Below are 19246 nucleotides of genomic sequence, written 5' to 3'. Positions count from 1 at the left end.
TGATAACAAGATCATTCAAGTCCTGTGATATCAACAATGCTCTCGATGGAACTGAAGATGATGCAGTTTGGGATGAAGAGGAAGAAGAAACAGAAGACGCAGAAGAGCCAATTGACAACAAGTTTGAAACAGACAGCAAAGCCGAAGACAACGAGTAGCTGAGCTCAGCCGAGCTTTCAAACAAACGGTTCTTTTCAGAGCCACCCCAGTTCTTTTTAGAACCAAAAAATCAGATAAAGTCAATGATCAACGTTGCTTGTCTTTTGTCTATTCATTTACCGGTATTTATTTACATACTCATTTCAGTTTATCAGGGAAATTTGGAGAAGTTATATTCTTTTGCGCAAAAATACTTGGTTATAAGACGCACCTGGAGTTTTGAGTGGATTTTGATCTAACAAGCCTATTTTCTTGTAAAAAATGGTGTGCCTTATAAGTGATTAAATACAGTATGTTGACTTCAAAATTTCTATTATAATATTGTAACTGAAAAACCCTCTTTAGAGAGTGTCAATAAAGCTTGTATTGTATAAACTTTGATGGAATGCCACTGCTGAAATTGATAACCGCAAAATAAACAACAGAGTATTTTGTCATACACTGTACACAACTGCAAAATAGTTCCAAGTAGTTTTAATTCTGTCCAAGAATTAACCATTGGCTACCTATGTTTAAAAGCATTCAAAAGCATTCAAGCATGTAACAGCCAATTGAAGCAGACCTCTTCATTTTGTAAGCCAATATAGTTCATAGTTCATAGTTCTCCTTTAATTATATTTTAATGATGTGTAAACAAATACTTGGGACACAGCTGTGGAAGTTCAAAGTGGTTGTTTCAGGGTGAATTTTTTTCCTTTTCTATCAATCATTATTGCAATGTATGTCCTGGGGGTAGGTGGGGCATTTGAACACCAGTTTTGACCTAGGGAATGGGAAGAATTGACCAACTGAAAATTCAAAATTTCTAAATGTCAGGGGAGTTGCCTGGGATGATGTTGAAGTGTCTAATTGACTGATAACTAAACAAGAGGATAATAACATAAAAGAAAAAAGTTTATGATGGATCATTGGATGCAATACAGTTCAAAGTTCAAAGGCTAGGTAAAGTTCGAACTGCACGGAGGATGCTTTTCTTTTCGGTCAGCAACGCCTTCAGTCACCATTTTGAATAACTATACTGAATAAAACAACCGCTGTACACAAAAAGCATAGACTCAAATCAAATCAAATATTCTGTGGACAACTCAGTCTTGCCCCCATGTGATTCAGTTGCTCAGTCTTTCTCGAACAGATGAAATGATCTTCAGGATGTTACTCATGATTTGTTTTGCTTGTTTTGTGCTGAAAATTATGGCACAGAAGCAGCTAGTCTTCTCGTTTTTTCCTGAGTGTATCAAAATGAAATAGAAATGGGAATGAGGATAAAGCTATGGGACAGCAAGAAATTCCAACAACTACGCTACAAAAATTCAGAGTGGAGTGGAAGCAGTAGTATTCTTGGCTGGCCTGGACTATAATTATGTGGAAATTTTTGTGGTCTTGCGAGACTCAGTATATAGCAGTCTATCGAAGCTTCCTCCTCCTTTGTTACTGGAGTATGGACCAATTTTGAAACAGTACACTTGGACAAATCATCAACAAAGTCGCTATTAAGCCCACTATGCCACAACATCCCAGAGACTGTCCCTTTAGCAACAGCAACAACAACAATAACAACAACATCTTTATTTTCTAAATAAACATTTTCGGAAAAGAGTTGTCTGGATTGGATCAATTTTATTCACTATAGTTATTCAAAATGGCAGCTGAAGGTGATGCAGAGTGAAGAGAAAAGCTTCCTCCGTGCAGTGTAAGTAGTGTGAGGCCCAGTTCTTGGCCACTTTTTGTTCAGCGCTTATTTTTTGCGCCACAAATGAATCTGAATAAAAAGCAATTATTTCCAAAGGTAGCTTGATTCCTTGTCTTCCATTCTGCCGAGTTTTGTTTCGTCCTGCCGAGTTTTTCTGTGAGCACGTTGAGGTGACACGAAGGTAGGTGAATTTAGTTTCCCCGAAAATGTGTTTGTTTACGGCTTCTCAAATTACATGGTTTATTTCAAGTTTATATTTTGTCCGTCTAGAAAGCCCAAATGAGCCAATTCTTCGCATAAAGGATGTAGAGTGATAAAGCTATCTGTTAAATACAAACCTTTCCTGGCCTGTTTAATTCTTTGACCTAAATTCACTCCTCAATATTTCCTTGGTACTTTTGCGTATTTGCCTATTCTCGGCCACCCTGCTCGCCTTAAACACTAAAAGCGCTCATAGTTTTGTGTGGAGTATTCGTGTCAAGTCAGTTGTAAAAATAAAGCTATAATGGGGTGGCATGTTGAAAACTATGAGCTCTGACTTAACCCTGTTTTAAATACCCAACTCTTTTTTAGCCTCGCTTGACTGCACTTAAGAGAAAAACTAGGTGTGCAAAAAGCTTCCATTTCTAACATGAAACAGAGCTCTTTAAGGATAATTTGTGATCGAAATATCAAAACACAAGCCTTACAAGTGATTTAACAACAAAAAATGGTAATAAAGCGTTGTTTATTCTGAGGAATCGCCCGCACTATTTGTGGCCGAGAACTGGACCCGCTGGCCGATAACTGGGCCCACGAACGAAGCCTCCATTTTCGTTATTACTCGGGAGAAAACAGCGTTCAGCAGTCGATAGCTCTACATGTGTAAACTGAATGCTGAAACTAGTTGTGCATGAAATTTTAAGTCCTTACGGCTATTCCAAGGTAAGAAATACAAGTTTACGTTTTTTGTGGTCGAGAACTGGGCCCCATACTGTATATAATCGCAGCTTCTTAACTTACCACTCATCTGAAATAGCATTTTTTTGGTCAGTGTTTTGTCCATCACCAGAAAATAAACACAACACAATGTTGCAACCCGGACCGCTCGATCCGGAGTCCAAGTAAGCTTATGTAATTCAACGATATTACCTTCAAGCCTTTTAAACTCCTGCGTTCTAATTTCATCAATTTGTCCAGCATATCCATACTGTTTTCCAAAGGAGTCCATACACTCATTTCCCTCAGCTCGTTCACTCATACTTCTGTTCACTTTTCCAGGTGGTTGTTTGTTCCTTGATCCTGGATTTTCCAGGATTCGAGTATACAATGTTCAAGTGCAGCGGTTGTTAATAAATGACGTAAGCATTTCATGTATCCAATATGTATGGCTTATTGACCAAGTGTGAGGTCAAGATGGCTGGATATTGGCTAAGTTCTTTTTTTGCGTGTTTATGGACCGAGACGGAGTCGAGGTCCATAAACTCGCAAAAAAAGAACGAGGCCAATATCCAGCCATCTTGACCGAACAAGCTTGGTCAATAAAGGATTTATTATATGGCTTTCGGGGAAATTTTTCTTGCGGGAGACGGCGGGTAATCCCGAGCGGGCAAGATAGCTCCATCTTGCCCGCTCGGGTAGCCAATCACAGCGCAGGATTTGATTCATCTTGCCCGCTCACGGAGCTAGCCATATAATAATACAGTGTATTTAGAATAGACAGAGGCTTAGAGGACACAAACCAGACATAAACAAAGGAAATCGAATGACCATGTTCATTCATTTCTCTTGAGTGTGTCTCACTAGGCCTCACCATCAAGCTGAATTTTCATATATCGAAAGTGGCCTATTCCTTATATTTCATCTTTTTGTCCCTATTCCCTTGCCCTGGGTGCCAGAGGTTTTTTTTTTTTTCTTTTTTCTTTTTTTTTTTGCCAGAGGTTTTTCTTGCGCAGTTTCCGGTGTCGGTCATGTCTCTATTGTGACCCGTGCGAAAAACCTCGTTCGCCACTCGTGGCTGCCGAAGCGAAGCGAAGTATTTCCGTCCGCCGCGCACGAGAAAAAAATCTCTAGTACCCAGGGTACTATTCCCTATTCTTCTCTACCTCCCTACATTCCCTGTATTTTTCTGTGCTCTCCCATATTCTCATGCTTTCTTCCGTATTTCCCTGTATTCTCTTTTACTTTCCAACATTCCCCTGTATTCTCTTGTATTCTCTTCTAGGGGTGGCGAATTGGGGGTGTGTACGCGATGACGTAATTGTCATGAGACCGAAAGTGTTTTTGGGACACGTTGAATGTTATTATTAACCGCGCGGCCATGGGCCGAGCGCGGTTCTGGGTTTACCCGTGGTTTTTTTTTTTAAACCGCGCGGCCATGGGCCGAGCGCGGTTCTAGGTTTACCCGTGGTTTATTTTTTTTTTTTTTGTCGGTGACCAGACGCAGACCTCCGCTCGGCCAAATTCCGAGTCACGCAACGTGTGATGTTTTTTCCGCCAGAAGCTGTTAAAACATTAATACACGGATAATTTTACGGATATTGTTTCCTTTGTTGTGGGTAAAATATATTTTCTTTTGGTTTTATCGAAGCGTTGGATTCAAAGGGATTAATAAATACGCTAAAAAAAGGTATTACGTCAGCCATGGAATGCGTTGACGTTGCAGCTTTCACTTTCGCTACGTGACTAATAAGATCGTGTTTACTTTGGAAGTTTATTTCGCCAGAAGCGACGGTCATCAATTTATTTGCAAGTTTGCGAGTATTTCTTGTGGTTTTAGGCAAATGAAGTAAATTCTTTGGCTCTTTCATCGCAACGAGTTCATAGATCGGAAGGAAAATGAAATATTTGCAAACCAAGCAAAGAACATGTCAGGACATGCAATGATTACGTCATTGGTAGGGAAATAACCACCGTACTAAAGATAGCCGTCGATAACGCAATTCTTGAATAATGTGACTCGTGTGACTTCTTTGCTAGCCCTTTACTCAAGGAAAAAATTAAATTTAAACTTGACTTTTAAGAAAGAAAGCTGTTGTTAATAGTGTTCGTATCTTCATGCCCATACATATCCCAAAGAAAGTTCCAGATTAACACTATTACGTCATCGGAGATTTCGCAACGGCTACGACTGATGGTGCAATAGTACAGTCTGTGTTGATCAAGTGATGTGATGTCTACAGTAATCAATGAATCATCAAGGATTACTTTCGAATGTGCACTGCGTTGCGACTGTAGTGCTAAGAAAACAGTTAAATTTTAAAAGCGCGGTTTTAAGATCTAACAGATCTTCTTGTTTTTTTTTGTCGGTGACCAGACGCAGACCTCCGCTCCGCCAAACTTTGAGTCACGAAACGTGTGATGTTTTTCCGCCAGAAGCTGTTAAAACATAAATACACGGACAATTTTACGGATATTATTTTCTTTTTTGTGGGTAAAATATATTTTCTTTTCGTTTTACCAAAGCGTTGGATTCAAAGGGAATAATAAATACGCTAAAAAAAGGTATTACGTCAGCCATGGAATGCACTGACTTTGCAGCTTTCACTTTCGCTACGTGACAAATAAGATCGTGTTTACTTTGCAAGTTTATTTCGGCAGAAGGGACGGTCATTAATTTATTTGTAATTTTGCGAGTATTTCTTGTGGTTTTAGGCAAATGAAGTAAATCCTTTGACTGTTTCATCGCAGCGAGTTCATAGATCGGAAGGAAAATTAAATATTTGCAAGCCAAGCAAAGAACGTGTCAGAACGTGCAAAGATTACGTCATTGATAGGGAAATAACCACCGTACTAAGGATAGCCGTAGATAACGCAATTCTTGAATTATGTGACTCGTCTGACATCTTTGCTAACCCTTAACTCAAGGGAAAAAAACAATTAAATTTAATCGTGACTTTAAAGAAAGAAAGCGATTTGTAATAGTGTTCGTATCTTCATGCCCATACATATCCCGAAGAAAGTTCCAGATTAAGACTATTACGTCATCGGAGATGTCACAACGGCTACGACTGATGGTGCGATAATAGAGTTTGTGTTGACAGTCCGGGATCGTTATCAGATTTGATAACCATGTGATGTCACAACATGGCGGCCATTTCAAAAACCGGCAATTTTCGTATTCACTTCGCTTTGCTCGTTATTTGTTCGATTATACTCGGGTAATTTACCCATAATTCTATTCGATAATTACCAGAAAAGAAGGAACCTCACGTGTTTTGAAGATGGCGGTTGAAGACCAGCGTTAACGATGTAAAATGCTACTCGTAAAGTGAAACAGCGCTTGCAATTTTGCATCCAAACCAGGTATGTTTTTCATTTTGTCATTAGATTTAAGTTACTTGGAGATTTTTGCGGAAATCACAAAAAATATGTCGTTAATCTTCACGCCATATTCTTGGGATTTAACGTGTTTTTAGTGTTGTGCACGATCTGTGAAAACAAGTGCACGGGGGTATTTTGATTTGCGATGTGTTGTTCGTAATGGCGGCCATATTTACAGCTGCAATTGATGTGTTCCTAGGTATTGAGATGGTGGATGCTGGTACCCATAGAATCAAAATAGCAAATTTATGTCGATTTTGTGGATATAGCTTGGTGATTACATAGGGTAGGTTTATTGTTGTCGAGTTTTGCAGCATAAAATTTTCGTTCCTTTTAAACACGGACCATTCAACTTTAAGAATTACTGGTGGAAAAATCAAGGAGTACGTAAAAGTAACTTACATAAATCATCTAAGCCCCTTCAGAAAAAATTATAGCTCTTAGTGAGTCGCTCGATTCATGGTACGGCAGTCCAGGTGGTCGGGAAACCACTTGCGAATCTAACATTAGTTGTTTATTTTCTTTTGAAGGGTTACCATGAGTTCAAAATCAAGGGGCCAGAAGGAACTCCTTTTCATGTCCTTCCTGAAAATTGGAAACAAAGACCCGTTCGCACTTCGTTGTGTTTTGCCAGAAATCAGAGAAATACCCGAGACACTTCTAGACGTGCCACAGTCTGGTATCCAAGAGCGCTAAGAAAAATTACACTTTGAGAGAAGTTGCTGGAAGACAGATAGGCCGGGTGCAATACTTCTTAAACAGGGAACTAAGACACCTTTCGGACTGCGGGAAAATCGGCAATCACATTAAAGGGTAAGTTGCCTATATTTTAGAGTCAATTTCAACAACTCGCGGTCCTGAAATATTTTCCGGAAATGCCGGCTAAACTAGGTCAGTTTTCTGGCACACCAGTCGTTATATAATGAAGCTTATTGTTGGATTTAGCGAGTGAACTATGGTACGAAAACATATTACTTGAATCATAGTTTCTTTTATATGAATCGGTCATTAAAAGCGTTTTTCCATATCACCGAATGCACAACAATAGACTACTGATCTACAACTAAAACAATTTTTTCCGGAAATGCCAAGACTTCCAAGTTTACTGTCACATCTCACAACATAAAGTGTTGCATGTACCCACCCATTCCACTGAACGGAGGTGTATCACGAATTAAAGTAAATATACCTGCTATATTTTTGCTGTTGTGCCAGAACCATATCAGGCGAGCCCACAACGACAAAGAGAACTCCAGTGCATCAAAGATGGAAACGAAATGTACAATACGGCAGAGGGGATTGAATTAGCAATAGCAGAAATGGAATTAGACGAGGGATGGGATATGGCCATCGAGGTAAGCTATTCTATCTTCAGTACATCTGGACAGAGAGTCGACAGAGGGAGGGTCGCGAATTGTTTCGATACTGTTAGTGATGAATCATAGTAGGAGATGTTTCGGTCCTAACCACGCTTCGCTCATGCAAATTGAACGAACTTCAGTTGCAGCTCTCTGCTTGGAATATAGAAGCAACTTGTTCAGTGTCAATTTGTGAACTCAAGATGTATTTACTGTTAGTGTTTCGTTTATATTTTATACAGACTGTTGAACAGCCAGCTTCGCCAACTATCGAGAAAATGAAGCCTGAGTGAAAATAGAAGCTATCATATTAGTATCAATAAACAACGCTTTTGTGAACAGAATACCTGTTGTCTACCTTCGTGTGTTTTAACTTGGAACAAATATTATACGGTGTCTATCTGAAAATGAAACTTTTCGCAGTAGCTTTTGGACAAAGACAGTTTTGTTCCATACATCTCTGTTTCTATTCCATAATCCAGTAACCTATTGTGAAACAAACATACAATTAATTAAATGAAATTGTATTGTGATGTTGTGAAAAAAGTAACTCCTTTCATCGCAGCGCCCCGTCGACTGCCATATTGAATTATACACTGTTGCTACCAAATAATGTCACGTGAACGAAAACTTGTGCAGCGATTGGTTGATGGTTTGTTTTGGTCGAGGTTATCAAATCTGATAACGATCCCGGACTGGTTGATCAAGTGCTGTGATGTCTACAGTAATCAATGAATCATCAAAGATTGCTTTGGAATATGCACTGCGTTGCGACTGTAGTACTAAGAAAACAGTTAAATTTTAAAAGCGCGGTCATAAGATCTAACAGATCTTCTTGTTTTGTATGAGAAGCCATATTGAAAATTTGTACGAAGTGAATCCTTCGGAATCCTTGTAATCCTCGGTTGGTAGAGTCTGAGACAGCCTAATCTTAAGGAGTAGAGCCTATAGAATCCAGAATAAATACAGTCCAGAGGGAATTCTTGTACATGGTTCTTTTGAGCCGGATGGAAGCCGATTGAAACGAGTCTTGCAAGCGAGTAGTGAGTGAAGCTGATTTGAATTTCTGTGTTATTCCGCAAATCTCATCGAGGAAAAAATGGCCGAAGAACTTTCTAGAAAGCGAAGGACGCGTGGAGGTCACAGGTCCACCGCAACCCGTATTATTACGTCTGCAATCGAAGTCCTCGCCAGTGGAGACTTGTCAGAAATCGCCAATCACGCGGTCAAGTTAAATCAACAAAAGGCAAGCCTTCAGGAGAAACGGACCATTCTTCGACAACTCGACATGGAAATTTTGGCCCTTGTGGACGAAGAGGAAATCGAAGCCGAAATAGAGCGGGCAGATTTGGTCGAGGAAAATATCCAGCTGGCTATAGCTAACATAGATCACGCCTTGTCATCAAATGCAAACACAAACGGTGTTGTTGCGAATCTTCCCGCGCAACCAAACGTGCCAGCAAGCACGTCGACAGAAGAAGGTCCGGTGAGAGCTTCAGAAGGTCAAACCGAGAATGGTTCAGCGCTTCCAAGGGTTTTAGGTCAAAATGAGAATGGTTCCTCGCCTCCAAGTGCTTCAGGTCAAAACGAGAATGGTTCCTCGCCTCCAAGTGCTTCAGTTCAAAATGAGAATGGTTCCTTGGCTCCAAGTGCTTCTTTGGCGGATTCTTCAGCGTCTACACCGAGAAAAACACAAGTCAAAACTACCGAAGTTGGAACTAAAGAAATTCGACGGCGATCATAGTAAGTGGATTTCTTTCTGGGATACCTTTGAAGCCTCAGTGCATAAAAACGAAAGTCTTTCTGCCATTGACAAGTTTAATTACTTGATTTCGCGCCTTGAACGGTCAGCAGCTGAAGCAATTTCGGGTTTGACTCTAACAGCGTCGAATTATGATGAAGCAATAGAAATTCTGAAAGGTAGATTCGGCAATAAGCAGCAAATAATTAATCGTCACATGGAGATTTTGCTAAACCTTGACACTGTAACATCTCATCTTAACATGAGGAGCTTACGGAAGCTCCGTGACACTGTTGAATCAAATGTCAGAAGCCTAAAGTCACTGGGAGTTCCCCGTGAAACATATGGTGGGTTACTTTCGTCCATTTTGATGACTAAGCTACCACAGGACTTTCGTCTTGTTATTACTAGAGAAATGGGGAATGACGACTGGCAACTAGACCAGCTTCTCGCGATCTTTAAGAGGGAACTAGAGGCAAGAGAAAGAGCTCGGGCACCCTTTGTGAATGGAAATCTTTGCCTCCTAAGCCTCCTAATAAGAACAAAAGGGATCCAGGGACAACATTCAGCCTTTTTAATGGCAATTCCAGTGGTCCCACCTGCACCTACTGTAAAGGAAAACACCCATCAAAGGATTGCAAAACAGTGATCGATGTACTAGCTCGGAAAGATCTTTTGAAGAAGTATGGAAGATGTTTTGTGTGCCTCCGGAAGGATCACATAAGCCGCAACTGTCCATCCAAGTCCAAATGTCATAAGTGTAATGGCAAGCACCATGATAGTATCTGTCAAAGTAATTTAAACGCAGTGCCACCTACCTACCCTGCACCTACAGTGTCTACACCAGTTCCAGAACAGCAAGGGTTAACAGTGCAACCAGGTACCAATTCTGTGGTCTGTTACTCGAATTCTTCGACACCAGTGTTACTTCAAACGGCTCAGGCTATTGTTTACAATCCTCAGCGACCAGAGTGCAAGGTCAAGGCTAGAATCATCTTGGACAGTGGTAGTCAGCGCACCTATTTGACAGACAACCTGAAGAACATTCTTCAATTACCAGTGTTAGAAAGGAAACAAGTCTCAATTAAGACATTTGGATCCACAGATGAAAGAGTTGAATTCGTGGAAGTTGCATCGCTGGGGATCGAACTGAAAGGGGGACCCAACCTGTCGTTGTCAGCCTTTACTGTGCCTCTGATTTGCCAACCTTTGCAGGGTCAGTCTGTTGAGCAAGTGGTGAATGACAATGTCTGTTTTTCAGGTCTAAGACTAGCTGATTATTGTGCCGAAGGGGAAACTCTCAACGTTGACATTTTGGTCGGTTGACACTATTATTGGAATCTTGTGACTGGTCACACCATCCGAGGAACTCAAGGTCCCACAGCTATTCGTACTAAACTAGGATGGGTACTCTCAGGCCCTGTTTGTCACGGAGATCCAGAAAGTCAGCAGAGTAGCAATCTTGTGGAAACCCATGTCTTGAAGTGTGCCACTGATGAAGTTCCCTATGAAGGTCTGCAAGGAGAGTTAAAGAAATTTTGGGACTTAGAGTCTCTCGGCATAAAGACTCCCAGCATTCATGAAGAATTCCTAGAGAAGTTGACGTACAGAGGAGACCACTATCAAGTTAATGTCCCGTGGAGGGCTACACACCCACCGCTCCCTGATAATTACGAGTTAAGCCAGCGAAGGCTAAACAGTTTGTTGAGTCGACTACGCAAGGAGCCCGACATCCTGAGGGAGTATGACAGTGTCATCAAAGACCAAATCGAGAGAGGAATTGTCGAAGTTGTTGACAAGGAGGCCAAGCCGGAGTCTGATTGCATACATTACATCCCTCACCATGCGGTCATCCGGAGGGACAAGTCAACCACAAAGTTGCGAGTCGTCTACGACGCCTCAGCAAGGTCAAATGGAGCGTCATTGAACGAGTGTCTACATGCTGGTCCTCCACTCGCACAGAACATCTTTGACATCATGTTAAGGTTCCGTAGTTACAGAGTTGCTCTTGTCGGAGACATTGAGAAGGCTTTCTTAATGGTTCACATCGCTGAAGAAGACAGGGATGTACTCCGGTTTCTGTGGGTCAAGGACATTGATAAGGCTGAACCTGAAGTTGTTGTTCTAAGGTTTTCACGTGTTGTGTTTGGTCTATCCTCAAGTCCATTTTTGCTGAATGCCACTATCAAACATCACATAGGACAATATGAACAGTGTGATCCTAGCTTCACACAGAAATTCCTCGAGAGTATTTATGTTGATGACTTGACCTCAGGCGACGGTGATGTGGATCGCACCTTTGAGCTTTATGTGAAGTCCAAATTGCGTTTGAAGGAAGCGGGATTCAATCTGCGAAAATTTGTCACCAATTCTGAAGAGCTGCGTGAGAGAATTGAGAACAATGAGAGATCAGTTTCAAGGAGCGAAGAAGCTCAGCGGAAGGAGGATGTTGGCAGGTGTCAGATTGCTGAGAAAGTGATGGCAGATGGACACAAGGTTGAAGAGGAGGACATGACCTACTCAAGGAGCGTCTTAGGAACTCCAGTCATTGAAGACCCTGGCGAACAAAAGATATTAGGAACCCTGTGGAACTTTCACAATGACAACCTCGTATTTGATCTCACAGAGACTGCCTCCTTGGCAAGGAAAGTAGAGCCTACAAAGAGAAGTGTGATCAGTACAGTGTCCAAATTCTATGATCCGCTTGGTGTTATTTCCCCAATCACTATCCAATTCAAAATCTTGTTTCAAGAGCTGTGTAAGGAAAGGAGGGACTGGGATGACCCACTAGAAGGTTCTTGTAAGTCAACCTGGCAAAGACTTGTGGCCCAGCTACAGGATGTAAAACCCTTCACCCTTCCCAGATGTTATTACACCGACATAGAAGGGGAAGTTGTTCACGGGTTTTGTGATGCATCTGCAAGGGCGTATGGGGCGATTGTCTATCTGCGCATTGTGACCACACTTGGCAAGTACATCAGATTTGTAGCTTCAAAAACACGAGTAGCACCTCTCTCTAACCAGACCATACCGCGCTTAGAATTGCTGTCAGCCGTCGTTCTTGCCAGACTGATGCACAGCGTCAAGGAAGCCCTTACTTCTGAGATAGAGATGAGCAAGTTGGTGTGTTGGACCAACTCAAAGGTAGCCTGGTATTGGATTGTACAGAGTGCAAAGGAGTGGAAACAATTTGTGCAGCATCGGGTAGATGAGATAAGGAAGCTCGTACCTGCAGAATGCTGGAACCATTGCCCTGGATCAGACAACCCAGCGGACATACTCTCCAGGGGTATGGATTCTCGTGAACTAGCGGCTAGTACCTTATGGTGAATGGGCCAAAATGGCTAATTGATCCTGAGGGGTCTGAGGAAACAAAGAAGTTTGACAAGGAGTTGCCTCCAGAGGAGTGTCTCTCAGAAATGAAAGCAAAGGATCGAAAGGCGGAGTTAGTTGGAGACCTCTCTGCATTAACTGTGAACAGTCAATCGACCTCACTGGATAATGTCACTGATTGCAGAGCATTCAGCTGCCTTGAGCGCCTCCTACGGGTCACCGCTTTGGCTTTCAAATTCATCAGGCTTCTGAAGGCGAAACATAGAGGAACTGACGAGAAGCCAGAGATAACCAGTGCAGACATGGAGGAAGCCGAGCTGTGTTGGATAAAGGAGGTGCAGCGATCATTGAAGGATAAGGACAAATTCAGGTCTTGGAAACAGCAGTTGAACTTGTTCGAGGATGAAAGGGGAGTTGTGAGATGTCGAGGGAGACTCGGAAACTCTGATCTGGCGGATTCTGCAAAGTACCCCATCTTACTTGATACCAAACATCATCTTACCACCCTCACTCTTTGGAGCTGTCACAGGAAGGTCATGCATGGAGGTGTTAAGGAGACACTTGCTGAACTGAGATCAACCTTTTGGATTGTTCGAGGTCGCTACTTCGTCAGAAAGTTGCTGTTTGGCTGTACAGTTTGTAAGAAGTTCCAAGGGAAACCGTACAAGACACCACCTCCTCCACCCTTACCTAGTTGCAGAGTAAAGGAGGCCCCTGCATTTACCTACATCGGATTGGACTATGTTGGCCCTCTCTATGTGAAATCTACAAGTGAGAAGGACCGAAAGGTGTGGATATGTTTGTTTACATTTTGCATAACAAGAGCAGTGCATCTTGAGGTTGTTCCAAACCTAACTGCCCAAGCATTTTTGAGGTGCTTTAGGAGATATGTTGCTCGTAGGTCAACGCCTTCCCTTGTGATATCAGACAATGCTAAAACCTTTAAAGGTGCCTCCAAGGAACTCGAGAAGATAATGAAAGACCCAGGTGTGATAAGGCACTTCACCCAGGAGAGGATAAAGTGGTCATAGAATCTGGAGAAGGCCCCATGGTGGGGAGGTTTCTATGAACGATTAGTCAAATCACTGAACAGCGGTCTCAAGAAGACAATTGGTCGAGCCAAACTCACACAGGATGAGCTTGTGACTGTCGTTGCAGAAGCCGAAATGATTCTAAATTGCCGACCGATCTCCTATGTCTCAACTGAAGATCTGGAAGAGCCCCTCACTCCTGCCCATCTTATCATTGGTCGGAGAATGAACGCTCTTCCTGATGTAGACAGCCAACTAGATGAAGGCTTTGGAATTTCGCAGAATGACTTGAGTAGGAGAGCAAGACATCTAAACATGATTCTGGGTCACTTCTGGAAGAGATGGAGAGCAGAATACCTACTTGAACTAAGAAATGCCCATTGCCGAGTTAAGAGAGCAATTGGATCGAGTTTGGTCTCTGTAGGTGACCTGGGTTTGGTCCATGATGAAGGACATCCGAGATCCCATTCGAAATTAGGTAAAGTGGAACGGATCCTGACAAGCAAGGACGGACAGAATCGAGGTGCTGAGGTCAGAGTCCAAGCGAAGAAGTCGAAGAGAACGAGTCTCTTGAGAAGGCCCCTACAATTACTGTACCCACTGGAGGTGAGCTGTGCTGCCAGTGAAACAACCCAGCCGGAGCCAGTACTAGAACCGCGAGAGCAGTCCACACAAGGGCTAGTGAGAGGAAACCGAGAACGGCGTAAGGCCGCAGTTGAAGGAGAACGATTAAGACGAGAGTGGATCGCAGAATTGCAAGATGAACATTGACCTATTAAGTTTACTATGAACGTTGAGCATTGTTTGTTGTGTTTTCATAGTTTTTCTTGTTCGCTTATCTGAGGACAGTTTTTTGTCTATTAAGGCTAGTTTGATCAGTTGATTTCAACAGAGTGAACTGTTGACCATTCTATCATGGTCAACCGGGGGGAGTGTACGCGATGACGTAATTGTCATGAGACCGAAAGTGTTTTTGGGACACGTTGAATGTTATTATTTTGTATGAGAAGCCATATTGAAAATTTGTACGAAGTGAATCCTTCGGAATCCTTGTAATCCTCGGTTGGTAGGTAGGTAGGTAGGTAGGTAAAACTTTATTTATGCAGGGTGGCCCATTCAGCACAGTGGCTGGTATCCAGAGGGGCCCTGCTAAATACAATTTCTAAAAATATAAAACGTCTAATAGTATAAAATAGTTATAAAAATAGAGTTTAAAAAAAACTAACGTCTAGTAGTTGAAATAGTTATATAAAAAGAGTTTAAAAAATTGAAACGAGTTACAAGCATGAACTGGTAGGGAAAAAAATAGATATCATAAATTAGGTGCTATAAATAAAATGGGCTTTGACAAGATTTTTAAAAGAGGAGAGTGATACAGCTTGTTGGATTTTACACGTTGGTAGAGTCTGAGACAGCCTAATCTTAAGGAGTAGAGCCTATAGAATCCAGAATAAATACAGTCCAGAGGGAATTCTTGTACAGGGGTGTCTGGAAAATCCGAATAGCGAATAGCAAATAATAGTCGCGAATAGCGAAAAGTAAAGAGGTTGGCAAGAGCAGGCATGGATAGGCGCTATATAAATATTTATTTATTATTATTTATTAAGGGTTTTTGCGTGACGCGTGGTCGCCCCAAAATTAGCACCGTGATGCGTGATTGAGATCAAATTAGCCACGTGACGCGGGACAGGACGTCATAACGTGATGCGTGATTTACCAATTAGATTTCCGTGATAAGTGAACGTCCTTTAAACTAGAAGGATAGCATTCATTCAAATAAAGAGATTATCAAGGTAAGTTATTTTTGGATGTTACTAAAACTGGTAACGGGGAACGGAGAACGGGGAACGGGAAACGGGAACGGGAGTCTGGGAACGAGTGCACAGCGGTAATCCGCCTAAGAATTCAACATGGCGGACAAAGGAAAAGAAAAGGCAACAATTTGGGCAAATGTAATAGTTGTGTGAGTTTCTACCGGCTGTGCCCCCTGATCATGTGCCCAGGACGTTCTTGTTATAGCTGGTTTTCAGATGACGTCACTAAAATTCGAACTACAAAACTATTGATCTTCCTGAGATTTTACTTAAATGATGTATAAGAGCAGCTGAAAACTAATATTCATACAAATTTTCGCTCCGAATGGGTTCTTGGTTTTGTGATACACTACGCTTGAATTTCTAAGCTTTTGCGTGACGCGGCATTTACATGACGGCTTAGAGAGCTGTCATGATGATTTAAAAAGGTGACTTATTTCGGGAAACCTGGCTATCTGAACAGTTCATGTCATAGAAAAAGTATTACTTTAATGTTTTAGAGTTCCTCGAGGGATAAATTCACGCTTTTGTAGCAAAACTCAGTGACAGATGTTTCTGTTGGTTTCCGGCCGCCATGTTGGTCCCCATACGGATGGGCACCAGCATGGCGTCTCCATACAAATCTCTATAAATTTGGGTAAAAAATTTCTCCGCATATCTCACATAAGGAAAATTGCCGTGACCAGAATTTTGGCGAGAGTCTCATATCCTCTCAGTTTGTGCGCGAGCTGTCATATCAATGCGATTTCGAGGACAAGTGACATAACACGCGATGACTGTCTTTGAACGCGGGTCGTCCGCTGTCATCGCACTCGGCAGCGTGGCGGCCTTTCGGAGATCGGCAAGTCAGCTGGCAAATCAGGTGAGTAGCAGATAAATAACCTGTGGCCTGGCCGCTTTGTCAAAGACAAAATATATGAAGAAACAAGTAAGGAATATTCCACAATAATGCTAATGTTGGTGAAAGATGTCCGTGGAAAAGCGACTGCGTGACACTCAGTATGTTCTCACCAATCAAACGAAAAACAGCTTTATTCTCTGTATGCGTTTTGTGCCCAGTCTGCAGTCTGCATTTTGTACCTAGTCTGCATTTTGTACCCGGTCTGTAGTCTTGCAGTCTGCATTTTGTACTGACCTATTGGGAAAGCATGTGATAATAGTAATACCGATTCGATTTTCTACCCAGACGCTATTTTATGCTTTGTTTAACCCAGTACCATATTGGACTCTGGGGCACAGCCGGTAGAAACCCACGTTTACAATCGTAACACTTCCTCACATTTCTGTTCCCTTTTCTTTTCCTTTGCTGTACACTCGTTCCCAGACTCCCGTTCCTGGTTCCCCGTTCCCCGTTCCCAGTTTTAGTAACATCCGTTATTTTTAGACATGGTACCCAGTGCCGTACCCAGTTCTTTCGAGGATGTCACTCGCGCGATGCGTGGACAGCCGAAGCGACTTTCTCGAAACTACCTGAGACAAAATGGCAGGAACCAGGAGCCATAATCGGGGACTCCGTCTCCGATTATGGCTCCTGAGGAACACCATTTTATTTGTTTTGGTTTATGACTCCTGCAGGAACACCATTTTATTTGTTTTGGTTTATGGCTCCTGCAGGAACACCATTTTATTAACCGCGCGGCCATGGGCCGAGCGCGGTTCTAGGTTTACCCGTGGTTTATTATCTTTTTTTTTTTTGTCGGTGACCAGACGCAGACCTCCGCTCGGCCAAACTTTGAATCACGCAACGTGTGATGTTTTTCCGCCAGAAGCTGTTAAAACATAAATGCACGGACAATTTTACGGATATTGTTTTCTTTTTTGTAGGTAAAATATGTTTTCTTTTTTTTTTTATCAAAGCGTTGGATTTAAAGGGAATAATAAATACGCTGAAAAAAGGTATTACGTCAGCCATGGAATGCGCTGACGTTGCAGCTTTCACTTTCGCTACGTGACAAATAAGATCGTGTTTACTTTGCAAGTTTATTTCGGCAGAAGCGACGGTCATTAATTTATTTGTAATTTTGTGAGTATTTCTTGTGGTTTTACGCAAATGAAGTAAATCCTTTGACGGTTTCATCGCAGCCAGTTCATAGATCGGAAGGAAAATTAAATATTTGCAAGCCAAGCAAAGAACTTGTCAGAACGTGCAAGGATTACGTCATTGGTAGGGAAATAACCACCGTACTAAAGAAAGCCGTGGATAACGCAATTCTTGAATTATGTGACTTGTGTGACTTCTTTGCTAGCCCTTTACTCAAGGGAAAAAACAATTTAATTTAATCGTGATTTTTAAGAAAGAAAGCTGTTGTTAATAGTGTTCGTATCTTCATGCCCATACGTATCCCGAAGAAAGTTCCAGATTAAGACTATTACGTCATCGGAGATTTCACACCGGTTACGACTGATGGTGCAATAATACAGTTTGTGTTGATCAAGTAATGTGGTGTCTACAGTAATCAATGAATCATCAAGGATTGCTTTTGGAATGTACACTGCGTTGCGACTGTAGTGCTAAGAAAACAGTTAAATTTTAAAAGCGCGGTTATAAGATCTAACAGATCTTCTTGTTTGTTTTGGTTTCGTTTCATACCAGAGATGTTTTCTGCACTCTCAGGCCCAGTTCATACGTCGCATTTCTGCCCTGTCGAATTCAATTTAATTAAGTGCGGCAGAAATGCGACTGTGGATTCATACGTCGCACTTGTGTCGCACTTAATTCAGAATTTATACCGTCGGGTATGTCGGCCAGCGGAAAATGTTTTAAACGCAGAGTATTCAATATGGCGGACGAAAATACTGAGCGACGAAGGACTTTAATTTTTCGCCAATGGAACGAGAAGGAGAAGACTGACAACGGAGCAGTATGTGTTGCAATATGTTCAGGTTGCATTGGGTCGAGAATGGCCAAGTTTCTCCTTTTTCTTTGGCGGGAAAACATGTACGCATGCTCAAGACATTAACATAATGTATGCATTAGATTCGACACGGCAGAAATTCGACGTCTGAATCGGTGTCGCATTTCTGTCGGATAATGCGACAAGACCAGTCGAACGTGCGGCAGAGATGCGGCAGCCGATTTAGACGTCGAGTTTCTGTCGAATTTAATTCGATGAATTGAATTCGACACGGCAGAAATGCGACGTATGAATCGGGCCTCAGCCGCCTTTTTGTTAAGCCAGGCTTTCGTTTGTTTTGCGTTCGTTTGGCTGTTCATTATTTTGCCGTGTATTTGGTTTTAGGAAGTTTAATTAATTAAGCAAACTTCAACGGTAACGGCAACTAGTACAATGGCTGTGTAAGCGTGCGTTATAATTGTTCGTTCATTTCTTTGCCGTTGTTTACAAAAGGTCACAAGACAACAACGTGAAATAGCCACACTCTGCATATTCGGGAGAACGTTAACTATACAACGGCCAATTTTTAAAATTTCTCTTTCGAATTTCGTAGTTATCTTACATATTCTATTTGGGATATTTCTGACAGTATAGACAACCTGAATGAATCTAATTCTCGCGAGATCATTGAGTCGTGTTTTAATCAACCTTGTCCTTGGCGTTGTTGCCGTTGCTGCTTAAACTGCTTTTTGCTACTTTGACAGCCAGCGTCTGCCAGCACTCTCGACCACCTGTTTGGTCGGTTGTCAACCTTGTGTTTGGGCGTTTTTTTTTGCTTTGCACTCGTTTGTCTAAACGTCGCTGCCGTTCATTCAGTTGTTACTGTTTGTGCAGGGGACATCCGTCTCTTATTCTGCTTATTTAAACTCCTACAAAAGTTTCGAACTGTATTAAAACATACCGAGAGCCGAAGCTCCTTTGCTT

The 19246-nt window shown here is 41.9% G+C and overlaps 3 protein-coding genes across 3 annotated transcripts in view; 2 read left to right on the top strand and 1 right to left on the bottom strand.

Annotated features, from left to right (window-relative positions):
- LOC145487501 (molybdenum cofactor sulfurase-like) overlaps nt 1-3150 on the bottom strand; it is a 111211-nt gene extending 108061 nt beyond the window's left edge. Inside the window, exon 1 of the mRNA XM_081466307.1 lies at nt 2981-3150. Within this exon, the coding sequence (XP_081322433.1) occupies nt 2981-3089 (109 nt within the window). The 5' untranslated portion in view covers nt 3090-3150. The remainder of the gene's footprint in view (nt 1-2980) is intronic.
- The window catches only part of LOC145487527 (uncharacterized), a 572009-nt gene that overhangs the window by 24961 nt on the left and 527802 nt on the right, over nt 1-19246 (top strand). The window lies entirely within an intron of this gene.
- On the top strand, nt 12153-15286 carry LOC145487534 (uncharacterized). Its single transcript, XM_081466357.1, has 2 exons — nt 12153-14684; nt 15018-15286. The coding sequence occupies exon 1, from the start codon at nt 12574-12576 to the stop codon at nt 13612-13614; it is 1041 nt and encodes a 346-aa protein (XP_081322483.1). The 5' UTR covers nt 12153-12573; the 3' UTR covers nt 13615-14684; nt 15018-15286.

The sequence above is a fragment of the Orbicella franksi genome, chromosome 5, assembly GCF_964199315.1.
Source record: "Orbicella franksi chromosome 5, jaOrbFran1.1, whole genome shotgun sequence".
Lineage (NCBI taxonomy): Eukaryota > Metazoa > Cnidaria > Anthozoa > Scleractinia > Merulinidae > Orbicella > Orbicella franksi.
This window is presented reverse-complemented; position numbering and strand designations above follow the sequence as displayed.